This window comes from Anopheles stephensi, chromosome 3 (genome assembly GCF_013141755.1).
Source record: "Anopheles stephensi strain Indian chromosome 3, UCI_ANSTEP_V1.0, whole genome shotgun sequence".
Lineage (NCBI taxonomy): Eukaryota > Metazoa > Arthropoda > Insecta > Diptera > Culicidae > Anopheles > Anopheles stephensi.
Window position 1 is genome coordinate 82,307,114 of NC_050203.1, and position 27,458 is coordinate 82,334,571.

Consider the following 27,458-nt stretch of genomic DNA (forward strand, 5'->3'; position numbering starts at 1 on the left):
CATGCAGCCGTGTACGTACACACCACCACCGCCGCCGTCAAACAATGGAGCGCCGCCTCTGCCGAAGAAAAATTGTACACAAATCCTCACCCATCTGACAAATAGGAGGCCTCCTCAGGTTCGGCGGACCGGAGGAGTTGAGATATTACCACCGAAGAAGAGGCAATGCAATGTACCTCGTTCGCGTTGCGCAATCGAAGAAAAAAAAAACAAAGCAGAAGCAACAACAACAACGTAAAAATGCTACAATGTTCAACCTAATCGTCTCATCAACAAGATACGCACACCACGCTTCTTCGCAGCCGCATTCGCGCGGGTCGCTGGGCTCTTGCAAAATCAGCGTACGCAAAAACTCTCATGATGCCACTTGCATCGTGGCCAAACGAACGTCGAACCGAACCTTCTTCAACACATTCACCACCAAGTTACGACTCTCTAATGAAGCAATAAAAGCTATACCACACATTAGTGTTCTTGGGGAGGGCGGGAGCACTTGTTCCATTGTTGTTTGTGTCTTGAGTGCTTTTTCTTTATTATATTATACATCTCTCGCTCCTACGCGAGATCCCACCAGCGATCCCTTCTGGGGTTGCATTCGGCGCCGAGTTAATGCACCGTCCTCGGAAATGGGACACCGTATCTCCTTATCCGATTCAATCGGCTTTGCAGTGCCCGAGTGTGTAATACACTGCCGAGCGACTGCCTGTCAACTGTCATCTTCGATGACATGACCCCTATTTCTCCCTGTATCGCCGGTTTTGGTTGGTTTTGCAACACGGTCACAGATCTCGTCAGATGTCATCACACTGTCACCGAAAGGTCACACCGGTAAGAGGATACACGGATGGATGTTTTGCATCGATCTACCTGTGCCATTACGGTGTGGGTTGACCGCCAACCAACCGCCGCCATATGCACAATTCGCACAACCTGAAAACCTGATCCGATGATGATGAAAGTACGCAGTTGTAAAAGTAACTGCCTCATCAGCTAAAGCGCATTTCGTATGCATCACGCTGCTGCGTTGGAAGAGTCCGAGTCGCACAAATTCTAGGTCGGCAGATATCCGTGAGCTCCTCAACATGACATCATGAGTAAGAAGCGATTTATTATGATTTCAGCACAACTAAACGAACACTGTTCAGTACAGCAGCGATCGTCGGACGGGCATCGCTCACTTAAGCACAAACGCAAGGTGTAGAGTTCGCCAGGAATCGCCACTGGCTCGCCAATGATACTAGCTACAGTATGAGTTGTAAAATCTAATGACTCAATTTCTATCACGCTCGCTGCTTGCCTACCATCATGCCGGCGCACAAAAGGTCAGCACGGTAATCAATTATCGTGTCCACACAAAACACATGCACATATGCTAAACGAGGTCCCGGCTCTAGTCTCTGTCGCTTCTCAGTCAGCGATCATAAAATCCTAAGCTGAGCCATGCGCTCTAGCCTGCCATCCATCATTCGATACAATTTTCTGCTACATTTGCCAAATCCTCACGCGGCGTATCGAAGCCGGTGGAATGTTTGCGCCATTAATCTTGTCGCCTTTACATGTCATCTGGTGGCGTCAACGTGATCATTCCTGGCGCAAGAGCACCCGGAACTTACTACTGGGATTACGAAGGGATGTACGACCGCTCGGCACATAAACAACCTGATGATGCACCAGAAAGCCTGAGTGCTTCTGCGGATTATACGTCATAATCACGATCTTCAGGGATTTCTGGGTCATCTCTAAGTGCATCGCGCACACACACACACAGACAACTTGACTCACCAGGTGACCCAAATTCTACCCCAGTTTGGATCATTTTTCATTTCATTTAAGGGCTCGCAACTCATCTGCATATAACGAAATCGAGAGTTACCCAAGGCTCATCTCACGGTGACCCTTGGTCACCCATCGGTGCGGTTCAAAATCAATCAGCGCGGTACTCACGCCGTTGGGCCCAACGTACCTCGAAAGGGACTTTCTTGAGTTTCTACCCAAAATTGCACCACCACCACCAAGCGCACGCTGTAATTAACAGTTTTCCATCAATTACGACGGCCGCACACTCGTCGTAACGGCCGTGTGTTTGTGTGCTGCGATGCCAACATTTCCCTCCCTACAGCCAGACAACCTCGGTGGTAAGTTAATTACTGCCGACGTGGTTTCGTGTAAGACCATTTTTCCTACTTGCGATCGGTCTTCGCGTTTTTTTTCCCTTCGCTCCGGGATGCTAATTGATAGCGACCGGCAACAACAACAACAGCCACCACTGATGTGCCTCTGTACTTCGGTGACATAAACTCCGTGTTACGGCTACAGTATGAGCGCTATAGAAATATCTAGGCCCTAAGTCGTTAAGGGCACCAGATTTGCCCACCGATATTGTCACCGCTTTTCAACGCTCATTGACGATTTGCATGTCTCTCGCTCTCTCTCTCTCTCCCGCTTTTTCTAACTTATCTGGATATTACATCATCAGGAAGGAATGACTTCAGCTTCGACAACAGCGATGGCAGATAGCACACTACAATGTCGCTGGTGAGTTTACAGCTTACACAATCATTCTATGCACTTTCTGCACCTGATCGCCAACTACCCTCTAATCATCACAAATCAAACGCAAACGAATTACTCACTCACTGTGCATCCCTCAACGCACCAGAGAGAAGTAAAAAAAAGCCCTGCATTTGCATATGATGAGTCAACCCAGGTCATGTTGTAAAAGCCTAGCCTCTGGCCCTGAATTCTCTCCCTCGGTGGTGCACTGGTTTTGTTTTCCAAATCGAAATAGAAAAACACACAATGATCACCGTTTCCCTTTCCCTTGAACTTTCTTCGTGCACGCGCTACACTTGCTGTGCTGCGGGCGCGATTCCCGGTCGCATCTGCATTTTAAAATATAGAAAAAAAAACATCCGCCCAACAGTTGTTTCTAATCCGGTTCGCTCGTGGAGCGTGTACCACGACGTTTATTATTATTTTGCACGCGCCAACAATCGCACCAAATCCTGCATTTCTCCCCCTGCTAGCAGGGTGTTGGTACGCTGACATCATATCATTGTTGGAGGAGGCCACCCGTGTACACCGTTGTTGTTGCTTTTTCCCTCCTCCTCCTCCAATTCTATATCATTTCTTCCTTTTGTTCACGCTATGCTTTCGCGCGTCCGCAAAACGCGGGTGAAAGTGTGGTGGTGTGTGCATTCGGTTGCAGAAGTAAACCTCCAGCAAGGGTAATGGATTAGTGCACTGGAAAGCTGCCTACCGTGTCAGTGCAGGAGAGCAGAAGGACAAACCGAACCTCCGGTGGTGGTGGTGGGTTCGTTAGCGACCGACAACAATCGAAGCTTGATCCATTTAATGCAACGATATTGATCGGTGTTCCCAGTTCCTCGGCGATCGTGCTGCAATCGATTGAACATGGGTAGAATTAAGCGTCACACAACTAGCTCGCTATTAGGGATCGGTTTTGGTGTTGTAAAACACGGCGAACAAACAACGTCGTTTCCAAAACGTTCCAGCATTAGCTGGTGTTCGCGTGTCCTGCCTATCGATCCCGGTGCGCCGATGATAGGATAATGATTTTATTGTTTTCTCCGCATTTATCGCTGATCTCCTATCAGGCCGCATCTAAACACCGCTCCGGAGCGTAGAAATGCGGAAGGAAAACGATCATAAAACCATACCACCATCAATAGCTGGGCCCACCGTGATAGTCGATCTGGATCACTGATCACCAGCGTACAACAAATACCGGTGGCCAATGGTTTGATGCTGATACGACGGGTAGTCGTTACGCAATTGCAAACCAGAATCGATGATGCTTCCTTATTTGGTCCAACAAATAATGTCGAGATATTTCACCCCTCTTCACGTCGTGTACTAATTGCTGTTGGGACCCAAAATCTTCGTTCTGGTTTGGTGTATCGCTTCACAGTAACATGCTTAAAAGCTTCCACTCACGTAACGATCCTCTAAAACCGGGCCAATATTCAGATTGTCTCCAGCCAAAAAAGCAACACTCACCTGCAATTGAAGAAAAGAAGGAAACACACGAATTACTTCATTATTCCACCAGGATGTAAAGATATCGGTGCAACATTGTTGCACTGTAGTAAATTTATGTGAACTTCCCGATGACAGATGCAAAACACGCTACGCTTCTGAAGGGTCTGAGGCAGGAAGCCAGTTGCGAGTCGACGAAATAAATAAGGCCCATTTATTGGCAATCAAAACGACCAGCAACAAAAAACGTACTTGTTGATATATTTTGATGCTTTATCCACACAACAAACACCTCCCCCCTACCGCCGTTCCGCTGTAATCTGGTATCCCGGGAAAGCGTGGATGACAGACTGGCGCGACCGTTTCCTTTCGAAAGTGTCTTCGGTACAGTCCACTTTCCCAAAAAACGTTCAGTTTCACTCCCGGTAAACCGCAGATAGTCTGAGGACTCACATACGCACATCTGCCCTCCCGGTCTGCAGCAAGCGCGTAACGCCCGCGCGCACAATTCCCCTAATTGTGGCCATACGACATGATGAGACATCGAAGTGGGAGAGATCGATCGAGACATCGACCACAGCTATAAACCCCCCCCCCCCCCCCCCGCGTCCAATTCGACCCGACCACCGGAAAGTGAGTCCGGAAAGCTGAGCAATATATAAATGGACTGTTCGCGCACTGTTCACCCGGGGGAGAGGGGGTACCTTATCGGAATGGAACGGTAGTCCACCCGGTCCTTGTACGCTTAATCTCGTCCACACTTCTTTAGCCGGGTGAACGGGCGCGCGCACACCCGTACGGATTGACCAACTTTTTGTGCACACTAGGGAACGACAACTAGTCTGCATGCAGTCGCGAGGTGCAGCAAAACGAAAGCGATCGCTGGCTAACCGGACGCGTGTGAGTACGTGCGCTGCGTGCGAAAAAAAAACAAGAGGTAACCACCGCCATCATTGCAACCCGTGGTCGTGTGGTCGGTTTGCACTAAAGAATGGGACATTATGGCAGCAGGTTCGTGACAGACTGTCATAGACTAATGTTTACGTTTTCGAGGTGAGGAGCTAAGTTGCATTGTGTACATAAGTGGACACGCTTTGAATGACCCATTTTTGGAAACGAGAATTCTAGTGACCATTTAGATTATTGGGTGAGTTTCTTCAAGTTTATCACTGTAAATCGGGGAGATTCTTTCCAATTTTGCCCCTTCAATATTTTCGTAGGTCTTCAGATATCCAGTAGAGTTCGTATCTTCATATTAGAAGAAGATATTTACGAAGATCCGAAGTAGAGATATTAGCTCCAATTAAGCTACTCGCCGTCAGAAGTTCTCGACATTAGGAAAATAGAAGCTGGCTGAGTTCAAGAGCTGTACTACACTAAGCATGAGAAAATACGACCATAACTGGAGTTGAAATGATTAACTTCAACAGCAGGGTCCGTTAAAACCAACTTTTAGCCCATCCTCAATAAAGAGCCCGGACAACTTCACGCTCCACAAATCTTTCCCATTCGTTAAGACATAAACAGCAGCAGTTAACGACAACGAGGCTCGCGTTGCTGCTTGCATACATTGTTGCAGCACTGCACAAGTCTGCTAATTTATGGTCCACTCCTCCAAAAAGTCACCTCAAGCATTCAACTCGACAACCATCGGCGGGTGCATGCAGCACACGGGTGACATCCGGTACGCGCGATAATAGCGTACACGTATCCATCCATCAGTCAGTGTAGCCCAGCACTAAACTAGAAACACAAAACACATCCTGGAAGAGTCGGCAACAACAACACCGCAACAGTAGTTACAGGTATTTCATTATTTGCTGCTTCCAGGCTGTTACAACAAGTGTTACCGGCATCGGACAAAAACAGATTCCATTCGATCGGTGATCCGGTGACTGATCGATATCTCATCTTCAATGTCAGCTGTTCGCATGTCGCGCGGGGCTTATGACCTCAGGGGGAATCCGTGCTCGAATGAAGCAATCATTTACGGGCTCAGCCCACACTGGCCGCCCATCGTTTGACACATGATTGACAGTTGTGTTCTACCATTGGATTTTTCTTAATTTCCACCCAGTTTCAGCTAGCCTACGACCCAAGCCAATCTCTCAAGGACACCGGTATCGAATGGGTAGCTTGCTATCCGGGTGCCTTCTACTTCCTAAGCCGTGCGCCAGGGTGTAGACACGTGAAAACACTTCTAAGCTGCGTCGTTCGCGAATTTGCCACGTTCAGAATTCACGTCTCACCCGTGGGGCCTTAGACTCGGAGGTTGTGGAATGTCTTGCGTTTTTTTTTTCGCCGCTCAACCAACGCCAATATCTGGTCAAACCTGTTTTGTGTGCCCTACCCCTGCTGCAGCGCCCTTAACACCACCACCCCTTGCCACACGCAACATCTCGTTCTCCGAAACTTCTTCCCCAAAGGACTTGTGCGCGGTGGTGTGTTTTGATTCGCCCCATCGGCCAAAGGTTGCGTTTTTTTCTTCTTTTTTCCCTTGTCTTGAAGCGAAGTCTTGAAGCCCCACACTTCAGTTCATCGGTACGGGCCTTGTCCGCGGCCGACCGTTTTTATACCTTTATGATCGCTTAAATGGAACGTGTTTTGTTGTGCACAAGTTCCGCAAACTCGAATGCATATGAAACTGCACACCCCAGTGCGAACGCTCAGCTCGATCATCGATCAACATACACCGCCCCGTAGCTGTTTGTAACGTGCACACAACACCCCACCTAAGCTGATATTGGATACACTTTGCTCAGATAGGTTGGTTAGGTGCGAACAAGACACGGCCCGGGATGTCTCCCTACAGCAGATTGGAAGCTCTATCTCCCGTGTGCCACAAACGTTGATGCCATTTTTTGATTGCACAGCCTCATAAGGAAAGATTTACGATAGCTGGGGCCTGACCGGGAGGATCACGACAGGCCGGGGACGGTTTGCAACATAGCTTCAAACTTGCTGCAAAACAGAGGCCATATAAACCTGTGGCGTGCCAAATTCGCATTCAAACAAACCGTGCGTACCGTGGAGAAGGTGTTGTAGCAGTGCGTGTGACGCGATCCTCTCAAATAAATTACTCTCAATTAGGCAATCGTACCGTTCAAATTACATTTGAGTCTTTGTAAAGGCACAAAAGTGATTAACATAACACGGGGTGGATTCATACCACCACATAACTCACTCGCTAATCTATGGGATTCCATCAGCAAAAGCTATCAGACTTATCTGGAAGCATCCGAAGAATGGATGACGACTTACTTCGAGGGTCAGCACAGCTCGATTACCTACCGGCCACTTCCCGTGGCAGACAATAGACTGTGGGAACCTAAACCTGCTCGCCTAATGTATCCTTACTTTGTGTGTAAATTTTGACCGCGTAACTATGGTGCGAGCCACAGTTCCTGAACCTCTACTCTTGGCTCTGCATAACACTATCAGATATCCAGGAAGTTTAGCATAACATATTCTTAGGCTAATGAGATTTATATGTACCCAATTCTCGGCTTATGACGTTCATGCGGTATCGAACGTACTAGATGACCACCCGCAGTTGCCTCAATAAACTTTGGTAATCAATATTAAGACGGATGTCAGTGACACAAGCAAACCACCAGCTCTTGTTTTCAAAGCGACACCTTAGCAGCTCCGTTACGAGCTGTCAACCATTCTAATCCGTCTCTCCGTCGGGGTGACTTAACGAGGCGTTAGCAATTTTCTAGCACGCCCAGTGGCCCAGTTCAAGGTTGCCCCCCGTGACCAACAAACCCTTTGTTTCACACAATTAAACCACCTCCACATCTCGCACATTAATTTATTCTACCCCCGGCGCTCTGAGACCGGCTGAGATGAGAATCGGTTTCAACGGTCTTGCCAGCGGGGGGATGGTGGTGTCCCTTTCCGGAAATGAGGCTGACTCTCTCGGGAGAAATATAGCTTGCGGAGTTGCAATTCAAGGTCGTCTTCGTCCCCTTTATGGGATGTCGTCGCACTGCGGAAATTAAAGTTGGTAGCACCCGTATTGATATCTCTCCTCGCTTCCCGAGATCGAACGAAAAGTGAAAAACTGGTCCCTGTTCCAAAATCGTCCACACTGCAGATCAACAGGAAAAATTGTGGTATGCGGAAACCGCAGCTCTCTGCACGACCGGAGGGAAACCAAAGTAGCGTATCTTCACGTCCGGACCGATCGATGGATCCAGTTGCAGATGAGCAACCGGATGCCGATGGTGGCTTCCTTTTCCCCCTCTTGATGTCCGATCCGATGTCCGAACCGAAGTTGTGGAGGAACGAGAGTGGAACGTAACTCTCTAAATATGGAGCAATCGAGCACAGACACTAACCTCAATACCGGTGAGCGATTCCGATAGCGATTCCTGCAACTCGAGCGATCGACGTCCACTTCAAACAAAATCCCAACTCCACAGAAGCAGTGCTGACGTACGCCTCTCCAGCAAACCCTCGGCCAAACGACACCAGAATTCGTGGGCAAAAAAAAAAGGAGGGTGGGCGATTTCGACACTTCTGCAACACGAGCGCAATTAGATATTTTTCTGCTACAAAATTAGACCAGACAAGCGGTGATCTCCGATCTCTACTGGTCTCGCGACTTAACCCTCTACTACCTGCGACTAATGATCTTGACAGGACGAATGAGGAAAGAAAAACGCAAAACCAGGGAGGTAGGAGGGATTAGATTTCTCGGGGAAACTATTGCGCAAGGTGCCTGTACCGGTGTACCTACCGAACAACAAGCCTCACAATCAACGACCATTTTTCCCTCCACAGCTCTAGCCGAATCGGGACACCGATCTGATTCGATGTTTGATTTCGTCTTAACACAGCAAGCAAGCCGAGTCGCAAGATTTGCATATTCAATCGACGCAAGCATCCAGCTGCCTGTGTTCGCTGCCTGCTGGAGGTGATCTCCTGTTCTTTGTTGGCTTGATTGCTTGCCTGCCCGACTGCCTGACATGACCTGACGTGCAGAAGGGAAAGGTTAGCAAATACCCAGAGTTTCCACTTCAGCTTCAGTCACCACTTCTGCGGGAGAGGAAAACTTGACGCCAGATTTCCTCATCCGATACCCCAACGAATGTGTCTCCATCGGTGGTGCGCGAATGCGCATTATCCATTATCCATCGAAAATGTATAAATAATCCGCCGCTCAACGAGACTCGCCACGTTCGTTTAGACGGCTATTGCATCACGCGTCTATCACCGTACACTTCCAACTGCTGGTCGGCTGGTCTAGTTTTTCGCTTTTCCTCCGCGCTCTATTGCACCGACTTTCATCTACATCGCTAAAGAGCCTTAATGCGTCACGCTCAATATATCACCAGACGAGATTGAAAATAATCAAATAGGCGCCTGATAGGCACCGCAGCACACTGTACACACCCGCTTGTTCCTAAATTTAGCTAAACCTTCCCCTAAGAAGCGTTCCACCAACAACTGCATTCGCGCGCATCGTGCGATAATTCGTCGGTTCGTTATTTAACGCACCTGGGATGTGTGTGTTTGTTAATTTATGACTTCATCGGCATTATAGATGATACATTCCGCGGGAGCCTGCGGTGGCAATACACAAATATAGTTCACCATCGGCTGGGTGTTGAAAATAATCGTTCGGTAACGTGGTGATTAATGTCAACTCGCTGACGCAGAAGCGAAAAAAACACGAAGAGCGCGACGATGTTTGCCTCTAATTTGATTTCCATATGACGCCATTAGGCTGCCTAAGCGACATGACATATGACACGATTTAGCGACACGGCCTAGTGACCTGTGGTCAGCGGTCTTTCCCTCGCTAGCTGTAGGGCGGATGTAGTGCCACATTTAACCTCAACAACCCGTGAGAACAACTCGGCCCCGGGAAGGTTGGGGCATTTTAATCCCTTTACCCACTTGTACGGATGCTTTCGGCGTTATAAGCGCGATTTGTATGAAACCATATTTTAGACACCTGCTGCCGGTCCAGCGGTTCTGCTGTTGACTGGTGACCAACGCGTGCACTTTCACTGGTTGGCAAACGCGTGGTGTCTCCCTGTACCGGAACTGGATCAAGTTCATTCAATTAGCAGTGAGCTCCATTACCGGGCCGGACATCGAACCCGGACTACCTGCTGTGGGGCATAGCACACGCGCCATCCTGCTTGCCGATATTCCGATCACGTTCTGATCGTTTCGCCACCATTTTCACCACCCCAAAAGGCCGAACCCCGACTCGGACGAAATTAATGTTATGCTTTCCTCACCTAACGGCGGTGTACGTGATCGAGGGTGCTAATGGAAGCCGACTTTCACGACATATTGTACTCTACGCGAGATCTCTTTGTCCTTTCAGCTAATGATCCCTCTAAATCGATGTCCACTCTGTAGACATCTTCCCCTTTCAGAGTGATATGCCTAATAAAATCAAAGTACTCACGATCTGCTTGGACTTCATTGGTCGGAGACCACCAACAAGCCACATACATACTATCCACTCGAAAATCGCACGAGTATTTAAGCCTTGTACTACCATTTCCTAACCCTACTCTTGTTGTTTTACACACAAACGCTGACGCTCTGTTTTGCGCTTTTTCTAAGGTTAGTTAACTGCTCTAGCTCGTTAGCATTTTTCCCTTGCCTTCGTGCTTCGATCGCAGTGCCTGGGCGTTTTGTTTTTTCGCGGATTGCGGAAACTAGATGCACAAAATGGTTTTGGAAAATTGATGTGGGAGCTCGGCCGTGTACGTGTACGAGCAGCAAGCTAAAACAATTTCACACACTAAAAGTCAAAGGTTCAAGTACCCTATATCCAGTGGCTACCCGAGCTTGGTGAGTGAGGAAGTGTACGTGATTTTTCGGTTATTCACAAGCACTGCGCACAGAGCACAGGGTAATCCATAGTTAGGTTAGCTGAGACGAGCTTCGTCTGCCAACGAATGCACTTCTCATCGTGGCCTCCTATTTGCAACCACCTGGTCCCAGTTTTCCTGGCGTTACTCACTCACACCCACAGCCGTCAGCGAAACTGAAAGGAGAGGAAACGAGTCGAGTTCCTACTGATCTCGTTCAGGTCCGCCACCTTCACTTGGCTGATAGTGATGGGCGCCTGCTTCAAGAAGAAGCAATACATAGCTACGGATCATGCTATCAGCTTCCAATTCCTCTCCGTCAACACGCTTTTTTTTCCCCACTCCCCATGCAGGGCAATCCATCAGCGCCCACCTTCTACTCTACTCCACTTCGAGCGCCAGACGTGCTGCTCACCACAGCTGCCAAGCGTGGAGCTATACGCCATGATGGATAAGCAGTGCATCAGGCCAGGGCCGGGATGAATCTTTTTCCTTCTCGCACTGTCTAGCACCACGCAAATAAGTAATTAAATAGGACGGGGCGCGGCGGCGAGCGTTCATTCAAGACATTCCTAATTAGACCAGAGATAGAAGACACACAACGCTTCTTCACGTTCGAACTCCAACACCGGATGTAGTGGATCAAGAAAACAACAATGTTAAAGCGCTCCACGAAATGTGCGATTTGGGAGAAGATTTGTATTTTCTGCACAAAACCTCGCCGTTCCTCGCCATTAAATTAAACCACTTTCTTAGAGGTGAAACGAAAGATGCACTCACACACGTGTAATCGGCAGAGGTTTCGGTGAAGGTGAAAACATGCCGACAGCCGAACCGTGACCAGCATCATGATGACCACGATATGACCGGTGCGTTTTTAGCGATTCCATTTAGCAAAACTGCTCCAAACGCCGAAACATGGCGATGTTTATCGCCGTTGCATTAGTTATTCTTTACTAGGTTAAGTATTGACCACCTTAGACGCACAGGTGCCCAACAAATGGGCATCATTAAAACAAAAACTGTGTTTTCACTAGCGGCGGGTAACCAACAAAAGCATCCTAAGCGTACGCGCCCCGGCCGAATGTTTTGCTGCTACGTCGCTTTGTACGTACGAATGTTTTCATCCGTATCTTAAGGACCCACACACCATAAATAAAGATTGTGATGATAATTCATTCCCCAAACTTTTCGTTGTGAATGAACACTCCCCTCAAAAACTCTCCATTTTTTGTTTTTCTTACAATGGAGAAAGAAGTTCAATAGAGGAAAATGAGATTAAATAATCAAAGCTCCAAGGTAGCGTAGGACCTCTGAGGGTTAAAATTAAACAAACTCTTTCGTGTTGAGCAGTGTTTGTACTGAAAGCTCTACTACATCAAATACATCACCGACAAGAGGCACAGGAGCGATGATGGACCCCGATCTTCCAAAGTACTTATACTCATCCTTAGTATCATCATTCTACTTCAATTATGACCTCAGAACTTGGTCTAGACTTCTTCAATCTTCTTTCGATCTCAACAAAACCCCATATGAAACGCTTTATCGTCCTAAGTACTTCCGCGTGTATCATCCGATCTCGTCCCCGGCCCTATATCATCATTACGCGCATCTCATACCTCATTAAGGCCCCATTTAATTGCAACTCCTTCCAGGACAGCATTCCGTTAGGCACACACACACACACCCGGCCAGCAACGTTTCTCCGAGGGTGGTGTTTACATTCAACGGCCTGATTGATGGTTTGATGAGGTACTGGCAACACGTTAACGGTACACTCCACTCCACGAAAGTACACGTTACTCAACTGAACTTGCTAAAAGGGCGAGAAGCAATCTCTATTTGCCTATGAATCGGGGTTTTTTCGTTCAGTGTGCAATAGCGTACCTATCGGATAGGTGTGGTACGTGTGCATCACTAATCATAACATCAGTAACGTGTTTGGGACCTTCACCACAGAGACGCACTTCAAGAATTTTTGTAACTCGTCCGAAAACGCCGTTAGCTTGTGTGAAGCGTGTAATAAGCCGAGAAAAAAAAACTCCCCAGAACTCGCCATAGAACATCGTGACTCGGTGCTAATTTGAATGCCGGGAAGGTGTAAAAGTAACAGTCACCTCCAGCACGCTCGGCTTCTACCCAGCCCTCGCTTATTAGCACACAGGTATCACCTTGGTCACGATCAACGCTCGCTCGCTGTTTATGCTCAATTTACAGCCAAACGGTTCGTGTCAAATTCTAACCACAGCTGTAAAGTCATGATTACAATAACAAACCTGGATCTGTATCTCTGCACAACACTCGGAGGAACTTGTCCAGGAAAAAAAAAACCTCCAATGTTTGAGATCCGTATTCTTCCGTTTCCACCTTCCAAACACATCACAGCCAATGTTCCAGAGCAGGGGGTCTCGTAATAATTTTCTTCACTCAGCCGAAGAATGAACACTTCCACCAAATTAAGCAACAAGCAGCGATTCGGATCGCGTCGTGAGAGGAAACAAGAGCGCGTTTTCAATCTTTCACGCTCGTTGCATACGTAATATCTTGCCCACCCGTGAAAAGCTTCAAAGGAGCGTCGTGAAAGCTTCAAGCCATTTACACGCTCACACATACACACGCGCGCCACTTCGAGCTCAAGGCCATTCGAGGAGGAAAATCGAATCCGATTATGGACCACTCTAATGGAAGTTCGTGCTGATGTCCGATTTTGTGGTCCAATTCCGTGACCACCATCAATTTGCTTTGGTTCTGCTGGTGGCGAGAAGGCACCTGCAGTTCTTCATCCTCCTCCCCCCAGATCGCCATGTCTAATTTCTTCCTGTTCGTGTGGCTCTCTTCCTGAGACTCACAGCTCACGACACCACAAAAACCCCGGGATGGATGAGTCACGAAACAATTCTACCGCGAACAGTACCGCAGATAGGCTCGATTGATCTCTTCTAAGTACGATCATGATCATGGCGATAAACTTGGGCACGTACAGCACGGCCCCACGTGACTCATCCCGTGGAAGCCTCGCACCAGACGACAGACAGGGAAGATTTCTCGTAGGCTTCAACGATCTTTCGGAATGTGCACAACAACAGCCCTTCCATCAACAACAGGTTTTGGTTGGTGATCTCGTAAAAAAAAGCCTTGTGTATGGTTTTATTCTGCATCAGGTTTTCTTACCCACCGCAACGGAACGATCTTCACCGCACAAAACAAACCAGAACAAGACGACATACTTCCTTGAGAGCTTCGCGGGGGGGAGGGGAGTTGTTGTTTTTTTTGCAATCTTCACATCTCTCGCACACTCCGCACAAACAAGTGCGAATTGAAAGACACAGCAAGAAGTCGCCAGGTATTATGACTCATGCGAAAGTGAGTCACTTTTGGGCAGCGGCAAGAAGAGTGTGCGAGAGGCTGTGGCATTCATCCGGCGAGAGATCTGGCGACTGGTAGTGAAGTGTTTCCGCTTCGATAGCCTTCGAAAATAACGCACACGTTAATGATGGCGATTTGCTCAAGCAGCTTCTCGCTCAGCAAACGAGCTTTACCGAGCAAACAATAACAAATTGATGTGTCCGTGTGGCTGTGTGTACATAAAACACTAGCCTCTTCAATTAGTTTGAGTGTACACAATCGTCCTCTAGCGAGTGTGGCTTCCGAAACCGACCTCCAAATCTGGCAGGGTCCTTCCCTGAACAACTGCTTCATCTGTTTCTCCAGAATGTCCCAAGAACCCATTCTTCACCCGAGCGTTAGCAGCACCAACATATTAAATTAAGCCATAAAACTTATACTAGTTGCACGATAAAAAAGCCGATTGTTTGTAAATAAAAACAACAAGCACGCACATCTTCCAGCCACGGCAACGTCTCCCAACTGTCACGTTCCGCGCACGTTTTCATTCTGGTCCCTTCCACACGAATCATAAATCAATGAAAAACTACTTTCTCACACCATTTCCCGCGATTGTTCTAAGTCGCGGCATCCACGAAATTGAAAACTGAAGCGCCCTCGCAGCAAAAAGGGCATTGACATCGCACGTTCTACGGATCGACGTGGACTGACGAAGTTAAAAAGAAACAACGACGTCAGGGGTCTACTCTTCTACGGGTAGAGAACATTAGTTCAACCCCTCGCGCTTGGTTTTTGCCCCGTTCCAGTGGCTGACTTCCTGTCGATCACTTTTTTGTTTAATGATAATTTTATGAAAATGTAATTCAACGAGCAGAGGAAAAGCCCGCCACCGAATACTGGGCCGGGGGGTTGTAGTATTAAATTTCTTTGCAGCGTTGAAGTGGTGCATTCCCGGGGACTCGTTTCCATCTATTCTTGTTTCCTTTTTTCGAGCCGGTAGACATGCTGTCGGTTAGCGAAAGGGGAGAATGTTTTTTCCACTCAGCACACTACTACTTCGGCTGGGGGAATTTTCATGGTGAAAAACGCCCTCCTCCACACAACATCACAACAGTGCACACGGTGTGTTCTGAAATTTAAAAAAAGAAGCAAGCGCTCTTTCTTCACATTAAGCCCGTTGCGCTCGAGTGCACCTGCTAATAGTCCGAGCTTCTGCAGAACCCGAGAGATCTCTGATTCTGTTTCGGTCTGGAGATAGCCGAGAGCTCCATTCTAGATTGCTCATCGGTGTGGAACCATCCTCTTGTATCCCTCGTTCTTCTCGTTCTTCTCATTCCAAAACCCCCCTTCCAAGAAGTCTACGATCATAAGCCATAACGCGCTTGGCTCACCCTTCCTGGCCCGGTTTTCGCGATCGTCTCACGTGATCTCACGAGATTGAGTTTCCCATTTTAAAATGTTTCAACTTTAGCCGTGCAAAAACAACAGTGTGCACATTTGTTCGGTTGCAGCAAACGCAGGCCCCCAGACGAATCGTTCGCGTGCGTTGCAAATCAATGCTCGCAGCAAAATTGCCAATAATAATCGATAATAAATGTGCCCCAGAGACTGGGAGGCTAGCGCTAGCTGTTTTTGTTTCCTTTTCGTTTCAACTTTACAAGAAAGAAAATTGACACAGCGCAGCGTCTGCAAACAGACAAAGAGTGTATTGCGTTTTTAAGCAAATGTTTGTATAGCACGAGATAGAGAGAGTAAAAGAGCAGCATTTAAAAAGTGAGCAGCACATAAGTGATGATAAATATTTCATTAATTCGAAAATGAAAGGCTATCCACAATTTAAAATTGTACAAAGATTCATTTTCGTCGATAAATAGGTGTTTGTTTGTAGTGTGTCGGACGGCTCACTGAAGAACTTATTCGACAATTAACGCTAGGTCACGTGGATGATAAAACGGTAAGCTGATAACGCACGAGGAATCAATACGCACGGCTCTAAGTTCTAATCTCGACACGCTGAGCTCTTGCCAAAAAAGTTTTCCAATCAGAGCAAGAGCCTTATTCCAACTTCTTCAAAAGCAAAACAGAGCATAAGAACTCTCCCCCTAATATGATGAGACGCATTTTCCTCCATCGTGTGTAAGCTTTATACAAATAAACACCTTTTTCTCTTCTGCTGTTTACATCGAATCCAAAGAGATCGATTTTCTTAACCACCAATGAGTGCGCAAAACGTTACGGAATGTGCATATTAGAAGAAGATCAAACTGCATCGCATCGCCCCCGGTGTTATAGAATACGACCGGAAGCTGCTTGCTTGGGTAGTGTGCTGTATACACTCTGCCGACCGACGAATGATGGTCAAGTTTATTTATTTTCCCGTCACATGCACATTTCCCATGCGACTTCCATTCACCAACAGCGGAAAAAAGCGCTTTGCTCAGCGCGTCTTGCGTTCGCCCTCAAATAAACAAACCACCAGCTGCGGCGTAAGACGCATTTTTCTCATCACTCTCACCGTGGCAGGCGGGAGAAGGTTTAGTTAAAATAAAATTAGGTCAAAAATGTCGAACGCGTTCGCAACCCATCTCGACTGATGAACCGAGATGTACAACAACTGGTGTGTGCGTATTGAATGGAGGGGGGGCAAAAAAAGATCGCCACCGATCGGAAATTAAAACTCATTTCCGGTACCTTTCCAATGCACGAAGACCTTCCAAGGGGCCACAAACATCAGGTAGCGAGTAGCTACAATTTTATTCGCATCATACTATACGCATCTGGTGGGATGAAAATTACGCAAAAATTCTCTTTTATGTCCCGTTTATAGATCGCGCAGGACATGAAACTTTTCTGTCCAACTTATGCTTCTTTGTGGTCTTTGTGGACGGAGTGCCATAAAATAGAAAACATTGTCCGTGTCCACCGACCGAAGCACCGGATGCATCCATAATGCTCGTACTGCACGACTGTTGTTCAATCACTGTTTTATGTGCATGTTTATGTCTGGAAGCAATATATCCGGATATCGTAAAGCGACGAACGGTTTAGCGGTTTCGCGTTCTACGACCAGCAATCATCAGTGTTAATGTGTTGCGCCTGACCAGACACCAACCAACAACGCGCAGTAGACGGTCGTTAGACGGCAAAAGAAATGAAGAAAGCAAATTATCGAGCTATCCACAGCTTTTCCGTTGCTCGTATCCCAAAAGAAGCTGTCGCGAAATGAGCGCTTGCATTAACCAAGCACCGGCTAACACAATTAAACCACACGGTCCTGACATTCTCTTCTGCGACTCGTGCGCTTCGACAAATCAATTTGTACCAGACCGGTGAGCGAAACTTCATCAAAAGCGTTTGAAAATTGAAAAAGCCCGCGCATCGCGTATAAATCAACAACAAAACATTAACGTTAAATCAATTCGCTTCCGAAAGCTTCCGTGGCGGATCGGTATTGGACACCCACCATTGCAGCATTGAAGGATGCCAACCTTTATGGCGTGTGTCAACTGCCACAAAATAAAGAAAGTATTCCACAGTTCGATCCAACTAAAACGGCACAGCGCCAAAAAAAAACGCGAGAAGAAACTAGTTTCAGCACTTTCCGCTGTCATTTAGTGTGCCATCACATCAGTTTGGCACATTTTTCCAACCCCCATCGGCGAGAAGATGGCCGGGGAAAATCAACTTTCCCATTGGAAAGCATTGCGAAGTTCATTCCACAGATTTTGGACAAAAGTTGGAGCGCCTCTCTGCGATTGACATCTCATTCAATTGGTCTGTCGAATTGTAGTCTAAACTAGTGCCCTATCCCTCTCTGCTACACTATATACCGGTTTGTGCAAAACTATTATCCGTCAAGGACATGCCATGAACAAGTCCCTCATAACAGCTCGCACAAAACGCCAACAACAATAAGTCCAATAGGACCTTGAGCTTTTTTTTACTTCTGCTGAACAATCAGGTTCGTAAATTACTCCATCATGACGCAGGCATTTTTCCATTGCTGATCTACACGGCGGCACTGGTGCTAAACGCCGAACTGACCCCGTTTCAAATTGGACCGTGTTGGTTGAGATATTGGATGTGGTCCACATAGTGGGTCCTATCCCTGTTCCATAACTGGGCGAAAATCTTGTCCGAAGGGTGTCACAAACGTAGGACGTTTTGAGTTGTTCATGTCACAGCCCATACTGACTTTGTCGTTTAGACGAGTTCTTCAGAAATAATTTCCCTTCAAAATCTTCTCACCCTAAAACGACAATCCGAACAAGAATTTGAGGACTCAGCAATAAAGAACTTACCATTTCTCGTCGCAGGATAGCAAGCTGCGTGTCCAGCGTAGAAGTTGACGCCGGTCCCGATCCTGGAGGTTGGGGCGATGCCTTCCTACCTCCGCTGCTCCCACCCGACAGGGTACTGCTAACGGGCGAGTGTCCTCGCTGCTGACTTTCGAGCGATGCCAAACTGTCCCCCCCGTGCATCAGACCCGATCCGATCGGTATGAAAGGATTCGTGTGATGGTGGTTCAGCACTCCGGCGGCAGGTGACTGGGAGGACGGTGGCAGACTGGACGGGTGTGGTGACGTCCCGTGGAAGGACTGCGGTTGCATTTGATGGTGATGATGGGCGGACTGTATCGTCGCCGACTGTTGCTGCTGATGATGCGTCGGAGGATAGTGTGGATTGTGCTGTTGGGATGCTGGGTGTTGATGGTGGTGGTGCTGATGGTGTGACTGGAACTGGATGCCGGCGAGATCGAAGCCACTGAGGCTCTTGGGCAACGGGGGAAGTCCGGGGAGTGACATAATGATGCTGTAACGAGAAGGAAGAGGCAAATGGTTAGAATTTGAAGTTCAAGATTTTGTAGGCGGAATATATTAAAGTGTATAATGAATGTATCTTTAACAATCAACTTTGAGGGAGGAATTCACAACAATTCATCCACTTTATTCGAATCATCATTGGGAAGCTTTAATGTCACCTCAATTAGCAATTCTTGTTCCTTCAATTCCAATTCTCTGACAGGTTCCCAGACATAATTCACAGATACCAACATCTTGTCTAGGTCAAGTTCCTTCCCTTCCCCGAACATTCATCAAATGTGCCAAAATTACTAGTTTTCATTTGTAATCGACCTTAAATTAAATGTGTCAAAATGCGACCCCCAGATATCTAACTCTCAACAATAGCCGCCCAAAGCGATCCAGTTTGACGTGCCACTTCCAGCCCAACTAACCTCAAAATTCGTCACCACCAAAGTTTCCAGGCACTCTGAGGAATCTGCGCGAACGCAAAAAATGCAACACAATTTCCTCCGGACCGGGTCACTTACATTCCATTTAGCCGGAGCTTTTCCTTCCATTGAACTGTGCTGTCACTGCGCGAACCTTCAGTTCCAAGTGCTTCGACGAATTTCATGCGATGTGAAGGCAAACAAAGAGACCATCATCCCGCCACCAATTACTCGGTGCGACCTAGAAAAGATCCTCCTATTTGCACACCCTCTCTCTGCCCGGTGGTACTTTCTTCTCCTTGGGTCTTTTCCCCCCAGGTCCCCGGGCAGATGACACCGTGATGGTCGTAAAAAAGGCCCACGCTTCAGCCAACCGCGTAATAGACCACACGATCAACCGACGACCGACCTCACCACCGCACACAGAAGAATAGGGAAGCTTGCTCGACCCACAAAGCAATCGAAATGCCACCGAAGGAAAGCCCCACCGTTTCCGGAGCTGATGTTTAGTACCCCTGCTCAGCGTCGTAAGAAAAACATGATTGGGAAAAGATGAGCTCGAGCGCGCAATTCATGGATTCTCCTTTCCCAAAACTTCTCGCTGGAGCAACAACAAAAAAACAACCTTTCTCCTGCCTTTCGATTCCAACCTACTTCGGGGGGATGCCCGTTCTGCCCCATATTATTACATCATTTCCCTGCCGACCGGCCGAGATACGATTGTTTTCCTGCTGCCCTCGAAACTTCGACATCTTAACGATCGCTGCGCGCTTAGATCCATAACGACGACCACTACCAGGTGTTGAAATATTTGCCGACAGACGGGGACGTGCGTACCGGACCGTACCACGTTATGGACACCTCGAGCTGGCTAATCTTGCCAACGATTTACAGCTTCCCGTCCCGTGCAGCAGCAGCTACTGTCCGAACGGCGTTAAGTAAACCCGCGAAACCAGGACCATTTACGTCCTGATCTCGATCTCCAAATCTAGATTTCGGTACACTGCCCACAGAAATGCGAAATCAATTAGCTTCAGCCTGGTGCAGTGGGGCCCTGTGGGGAGTGTGAACATCGACGCGATTCGATCGCCAAAAATAAGCGCAACTAACATGGCGCAGCCAGGTCTCCGTAAAAGCGTGCCTACCGATTAGGTACGGTCTGGCTCGGGCTCGACAAACTGTCGCCCTATGCCTGCGGGCGTAGTTTTGGGGGCGAATTGGACGACTTCACCCGATTAGATACAAATTCCTTCTGTACTCTCCTTTCGCTTGCGCAGGTGGTGAGGCGGAGTGAGCCAGTGGCGTTGCCAACAAGACCTGTATCGAAAGAGTTTGTCGAGATGGCGACGATTACGCTGTTGACACTGGACAAATTGTCTTATGCAAACTAGGTGCCCCATTGGTCACTGATCACCCCGACACTGCAAGACGTGCCAGGCGTCCGTGCGCTAATGGGACCGATATTAGCACATTATGATCCAGCCGAGTGCGCACCGTGTGCCGATATAAGTTTCGTCCACCAATCAACCCACTCCGGGCTACGATACATTCCCCGGGATGCGTGCCCATGCAACGTGGATGCAAGTGAAACCCGAAGCGATCGATTGATCGTGCCTGCGTTAAGCGGTCCAATTTCTCATCCTGTTTGCTCTAATCGTGCACCACGCAACCAACCAAGGCGAGCTATATTTATTACTACCCGACCGCCACCACGGTTTTATCTAGACTTTTTGGGACGAAAGTTCCCCCGACGGCGACAGAGCCTTTGCTAATCGAAACGCACCAATTTCCGGGTCATTATCGCTAATCGCTCAGTCAAAGCGGCAACCATGGTAACGACGCTCAGTCAAAGCGGGAGTACAAAAACCAGACTCCCAGTCCACCCAGCCGTACTAGACACACACGCAACGCAACTCTCAAACGAAAACTGCGACTCAAAGAGGCAGTTTAGGGTAAATTTATTATTTTTTCGCCAACTAACCATCCGACCGATATAACGAAACATTATTACTGGTGTGCAGCTTCGCCCCCGTACAGCGGCTGTAATAGGGTCGGTAGGCTTTAATAAACTGCTGAAGACAAAAAGCACAAACACACATCACCAACGCACGCAAAGCGCAGGAACGCTTCAAGTCCGCTAAATTAGACTTCATTTTAAGAAGCAGCAGCAGTAGTTGCGTTATGCAAACGATTAGCAAACAGACCCGGGGATGGTCATAAGCACACAGCAGTAGCAGTCAAGTGCAGTCAAGACGGTGTTGACTCTGCCGTGAGAAGACTGGGAGACTATTATGCAAACGATAGTCGATACACAGTCCTCGGAGAATTCGTTTCGAAAGCGATTATTGGAGGCGATGATCTAATTAAGGGCAGGATATAGGTGATGCGAATATGTATGGAAAAATTTAATCGATTAGAGCATTCTTGGACCTCGATTGGAAGGAACTCTTCCCCAACAATTCTAACCTAATTCCAATACGTGAGAACTCTCCAATTTCCCCAGCTCTTTCACCCTGGATTCTTATCTGCCTTAAGAAAAGATTAACCGGTTCGGTCCGTGGAAGATGATCAAATTTCCATACCTCTTCCGGTTGCTGGTAAGGTGCCTGCCATTCGCAAGTCACAGTAACGGTTCACCCCAAAACCGGTGCACACAGCGCACGGTGGTCTTAATGTCTGATCGCTAATCTGCAACGCCCGGGTGCGAGATGTGATCTTGATCAACTTTTCTAATGGAGTTGCGGTGGGACCGTCCATTTCAAGATCTCGGATCCGGAATTTCTGCACGACACATTCAGTTGTTTACGCCGTTATTCTTCCAAAGCTAATGAGCCACAGAAAAAAAAAAAAACAAACCGGACCCGAAAGGATACAAAGTTTAAGAACTCCTGAAACGAGCCGGACATCCGGACGAATATGTTTGAACGAGTTCGATCTGGAGTAGATCGCCCGCCCCAAAACAAACCGGTGTTCGAATATCTTTTTCTTCTCGCTGTCTCTCTCTCCCTATCTCTTTCTCCCTCGAATCTAGGTCAACGATGTACGGTGTCTCGCAGTCACAGCGTGCGTGAACGTGTTTCATTTCCTGCCCGCCTTTTTTTTTGCGTAAATTAACACCACCAGAAAATTGACCATCTCCAGAACACCGTCCCGTCCCGGAGGTTTGACGGCTTGCAGCGGACAAGGGTACCGGATGTGACGTCCGGGACGACCATTTCGACATCGTGCTGTTAGAGTCATTCGTCTTCTCGGCATTGGAAATTGGATCAATGCGATAAACGGCGCGAGTTTTGCGGAATGTTAATGCCTGACGACCAGGTTTCGAAGAAGAAATCTATTACAACATCGTCTATTCCGCGGTAGAAAGAAAACATCTCGCCAGATGGCTGCTGCTGATGATGATGATGGCGATTATCCATAAATCACCCAACGTTACAGCAGAACACACCTAAACAACACCTGGAAGGAATTTGGAGACTGTGGAGAGGCAGAAAATTTGAAGAATACCCTCATAGGTCTTCCAAGGTTTTTTGGCCCACTGATGGCTCATTTTTTGTGACTTGGGATGGACTATCCAGCTCAGCTTGGGAATGCCACACCGAAGAAGACGTAGAACTCGGTGCCTCATTTCGGGCAATTTAGGAAGAATTTGCAAGCTCGGACGATAACTAAGATACGATCAATACCCGAACGGAAAATTTTGCTCAATTTGATTAACATTCCTGCTGAGCAACGTCCAACCTCCGAATGTCCACATTCCGAATTCCACGCTCAAGGGTGTGCGCGCGGGTAAAACATGCGCTCGTTAGCGACCAGCAAGATCTCGTGGCGCACACACAACAGAACCGGGGGGAGCCCTATTTGAACAAGTGTGCGCGCACTCAACAAATGGCACCGTCACAGTTACATTTGCATTTAGCGCATGGTATGGCGGCGTGCATGTGCATTATGCAACCACGGTGCACATAACCGTCGTACCACGGTGCTCAGCGTGCTGGGTGAGAACTGGGTTGAATGACAGTACGTACATCCGGGGTACCGGTGATTGGTGGTGGTAACACTGTAATGAACACGGTCCCAGCCAGCTCCAACGCTGGTGATCACCGGTGACCATCTTGTGCAGACTTTCTTTTCCAAACTACCTACCCGAACGAAACGAGGACTTCGGGAGATCTTCCTACCGCGACCGGGTTCTTTCTAACGGAACGGTGCACAATGCACAAGATGAACATCACTGCACCGGCGGCATCATTACCGTGTGCCATTTCCGGTGCAGTATGCCTTCCCCGTGTAACACCGTGTCAGACGCGCCACGATCGCTGGTACGGTACGGAGCGAGAGATCTCATGTTGGAGTGTGACGTTGCCTGCTAGAATCCGGGGTGTACGGATTTGTCGCTTTGTCACGTTCTATCTGCCCCGGTCGATTCACAAGAGCCGGTTTGGAGAAGACCTTGCAATCCTCTGCATGGTTGTTGGCAATCGAACGATCGCGGTTCAATGTCATCATCCCCGCAGCCACGAGGTACCACCGCGCCATTGTACACGAACACACAATCGATCGAGAGTCGCACACACAATTAGCCGCCAGGGAGCAGAGCAGAGGAGGCCGCCGACCCATTGTTGGTCGGTACAATCTACCGAGCGTCCAACCATCAACAACCACCAAACAAAACAGCACAATCATGACCAGCCAAAGTATGTATGCGCCCCCAGTGGGGGAAAATTAATGGCGGCGGAAATAACCGTCCTCGGTGTGGGTCTCTCGCTATCGCTATCTCGCTCACTGCCGTGCATATCCGACACGCATTTCACTTCCCTTGCATTCTTGCCCAACTTCCATTTCGGAGGTCAAGCAAAGTAATCTAGCAGGCCCTTCCGACCGACGGGTCTCCTGGTCTCTCCCCGCCGCCAATTCTAGCACCCTGGATCGCGCACATTGACAGATGCATATATAAAATAAATACATTCACCCGCCAGTGCTTGTCCACGCTTGTTGGTTCTGATCAAATGACCGCAACACACACACACACAACCATGGGCAAGGTTGTAATTTATGAGCCCAAAAAAGGAGTTCGCTGCTCTTGCGATCGGCGCGTCCCGCTGCCAACATGGTACGTGGGCAACGACAACAGACCACATGCTGTACGGGCTGTTTTTTCTTAAGTAAAGGGTCATACACCATCGAAAAGGGAAAATCGATGCTCTACTTACGATCTGGCGAACTGGTTGGACATGCAGCAAGTTTTTTTGTTATCGTTGTGTCTCTCAAACTATCAGAACTGATATTCGCGACTGGTTGCGATAACTTTCCATTCTTTGCCATTCGTGATGCAATAAAATGTTGCAAACGCGAGGCATAGCTAGCTCGTTGAGGCGTATCTTGGGCGGCATTGGAGTTGGTGCTCCTGAGGTGTGTTGGACCCTTGTAGAGCGATTCTTCAAAGAGGTCAGTATGTATGACAAACGAGTCATATTGAGTGAGCTTGCCCAAAGTACTGAGCACTATCAGCTATATGTAGAAGGTGCCTTAAAGAAGCCTTAAAGTAGCAACTCTATAAATACTCCTCAACGAGCGTTAACAACTCCCAACAATCTGCTACATTAATGCAAGCTGCGTTAATATTTTTATTGCGAAGCCCATCAGCCCATAAAAACTTATCTCAAGCAGCTAATCAAGTTCCCCTTTTCCTGTGTATTCTATCGTCCACCTAGCGAGAACGCGAAATCACAACTCCCCTATCACTGTCACAAACGACCCGATAACCCACAGCAAACAGATACCCGACCACGGCGAGGTATATCACCGTCGAAACATCCTTTCAAAAATTCCCAGCGTCTATTTTTGTTTGGCCACACAAACACCCGATAAGCCACCCGGTTGGCTCCTTCACCCCCTTCACCCACCCTACCTAGGGCTAGGTCACGTTCCACGCTGCCACGCTGCTTATCACTATCGCACCACAACACCAGGGACCTTGACTCACCGTTCTTCTGCATCTTCCTTTACGCTGTCCCACGAATCGCCGACCCCGGACGACGCATCGTCCAGCTTCTCCTCGTCCTCCATGCCCGAATCTTCCAGGCTGATTTGACAGCTGGACAGCACCACCTGCTTCCCGTTATCGCCCACCTCGATCCAGTCGGCGGTACGAATCTTCGGCAGTCTTGTGGCGGTTCCGTTCGGGGTCGTTTCCGTCTCGCTGCCGGACGAACGCCGCTCGGAAGGAATCCGCTGCCGGCGGTTAATCTTCGCCAGATCGACCGCCATTGTTGGTTCGTCACCTTTGAGACTGCTTTCCTGCTGCACTGCATGTGTCGCTTTCTGACGATCTGGATGATCTTGATCCTTCTGCTGCTGCTTCTGGCGCATGGCAGTCAGCTCCGATATTAGTAGCTCGTGAAAGGCGATCTTCTTCTCGCTTAGCTTCGAATCGAGTGTGGCCGGATCGAGCGTTGTGGTTGATTGAGATTTCGTAACGCTTGCCCCGGTAGTGACACCCGCTCCCGTCGTCCGATGATCACTCGACGGTTGCACATGCTCACCACCTTCCGGTTCGGGACGATGGTACAGTGGTGTAGCCGTTCCTGCACCAGCTGCCTTGATTGGCACTCGGATCGAGTTCGATCGTATCACACTGTTCGCGGTGGTAGCGATATTCGGTTTACTGCCGCTCCTTACCACCGTGCTGCTCTGGTTCGAGCCGATAATGATTTCCGTAAAGTGACTACTCTTAGCACTACTGCCTTCCACCAGATTCTTCGCATTGTTCTCCCGCTCCAGCGTGCTTCCGGCGGATGCGCAAGATCCGGAACTATCGCCACGCTCCGTACCGCTGTCACACTCGCTCAGAGCCTTCCCACGTCCATTCTCGGCGGCACTCTCCAAGGATGGGGCACCGCTCATCAGGCTGATGCTGCTCCCGTGCTTACCACCGTTGATGATGATCACCTCGGACGACTCCGGACATCCTTCGCTCGAGTGTGAGTCACCGTTACGCATACGCCTTCGAGCTACTGGGGCCACCTCACCTAGAGAGTCTTTCTGCAGTTTGGACGACTTTTGATCTGCGGACTGTTTCTGGAGTGTCGCTACCGGTGAGGTTGATACCGAGCTCGATCCCGAAGTACTCGGACTAGTGTTGATCTCCACTATGCTACAGGTGGATCGATACATCACCCCACCAGAGGTTGGCGTAAGCAGTTTTCTCTCCATAGCGACCGGACTCTGGCCGGGACTGTCGTGATAGATCGCGTTACGCTTAGCGCTTGGATTCGGAGATCCTTGCAGCTGCTCCGGGACCGATCCTCCAAACGTCGACAGGTTGGAGCGATTTCTTGCCTGCGGTGGATCGAAATCCGGCGACTTGTACACTACGGTACGGCCTGGATGGGGTGGCTTAAGCGTCGCCATACCGACCATCCCACCACTCCCATTGCATCCCCGCGTCCCTCCGTTCGGCGAGGGAGAGTTCTCACGCTGTTTGGCAAGGGCCGTAGCGACGGCCGCCGCACTGGGTCGCGGTGGTACCGGAGGACCCGGTTTCTTGCTTATCCCCAACATGCCTGCGACCTCGTCTGTTTTTTGGACACTCAAGCTTCTCTCAAGCTGGGTTTTTGTTTTCGCTATTAGGAAATTAATTCTAACAACACACACTCCGCGATATGCAAAACGATCATCAATCACACGATCACATGATTCACTCCGCTAGCACAGCTGAACGGTGGTTACGTGGCTTATGACGATGATGATGCAGTTACTGCTACTATTCACTAATTCACTCTGCACAAGGGAGAAGTCGAAAGATGGCTCGTTAACATTCATCACACCTCAATAAACAACGCATTATCTCCCATTCCCAATGCCCTTCTGGCGATGTATTCGTTGTATCGCTAGTACACGACACGCACACTCAAACCCCTCCCCTCTATAGACAACCTGTTAATCAACGGCACTTCACTGTCAATTCCTCGACCTAACGTAGACGCGCTTAGCGTGTACATATTCCGCTGACTAAGCCCGTCAGGCATTCCACG

At 48.6% G+C, this 27,458-nt stretch overlaps 1 protein-coding gene across 7 annotated transcripts in view; it reads right to left on the reverse strand.

Annotated features, from left to right (window-relative positions):
• Positions 1-27,458, reverse strand: part of LOC118513658 (transcriptional regulator ovo-like) — a 54,032-nt gene that overhangs the window by 16,487 nt on the left and 10,087 nt on the right. For 3 of the 7 annotated variants that reach the window (XM_036059747.1, XM_036059748.1, XM_036059750.1), the window contains one exon: positions 18,491-19,001. In XM_036059747.1, the coding sequence (XP_035915640.1) occupies positions 18,491-18,994 (504 nt within the window). In that variant the 5' untranslated portion in view covers positions 18,995-19,001. Of the gene's footprint in view, positions 1-2,040; positions 4,021-18,490; positions 19,002-25,408; positions 27,205-27,458 lie in introns of those variants that run through there. The other 4 variants (XM_036059745.1, XM_036059744.1, XM_036059746.1 and 1 more) reach the window with 3 other exon arrangements.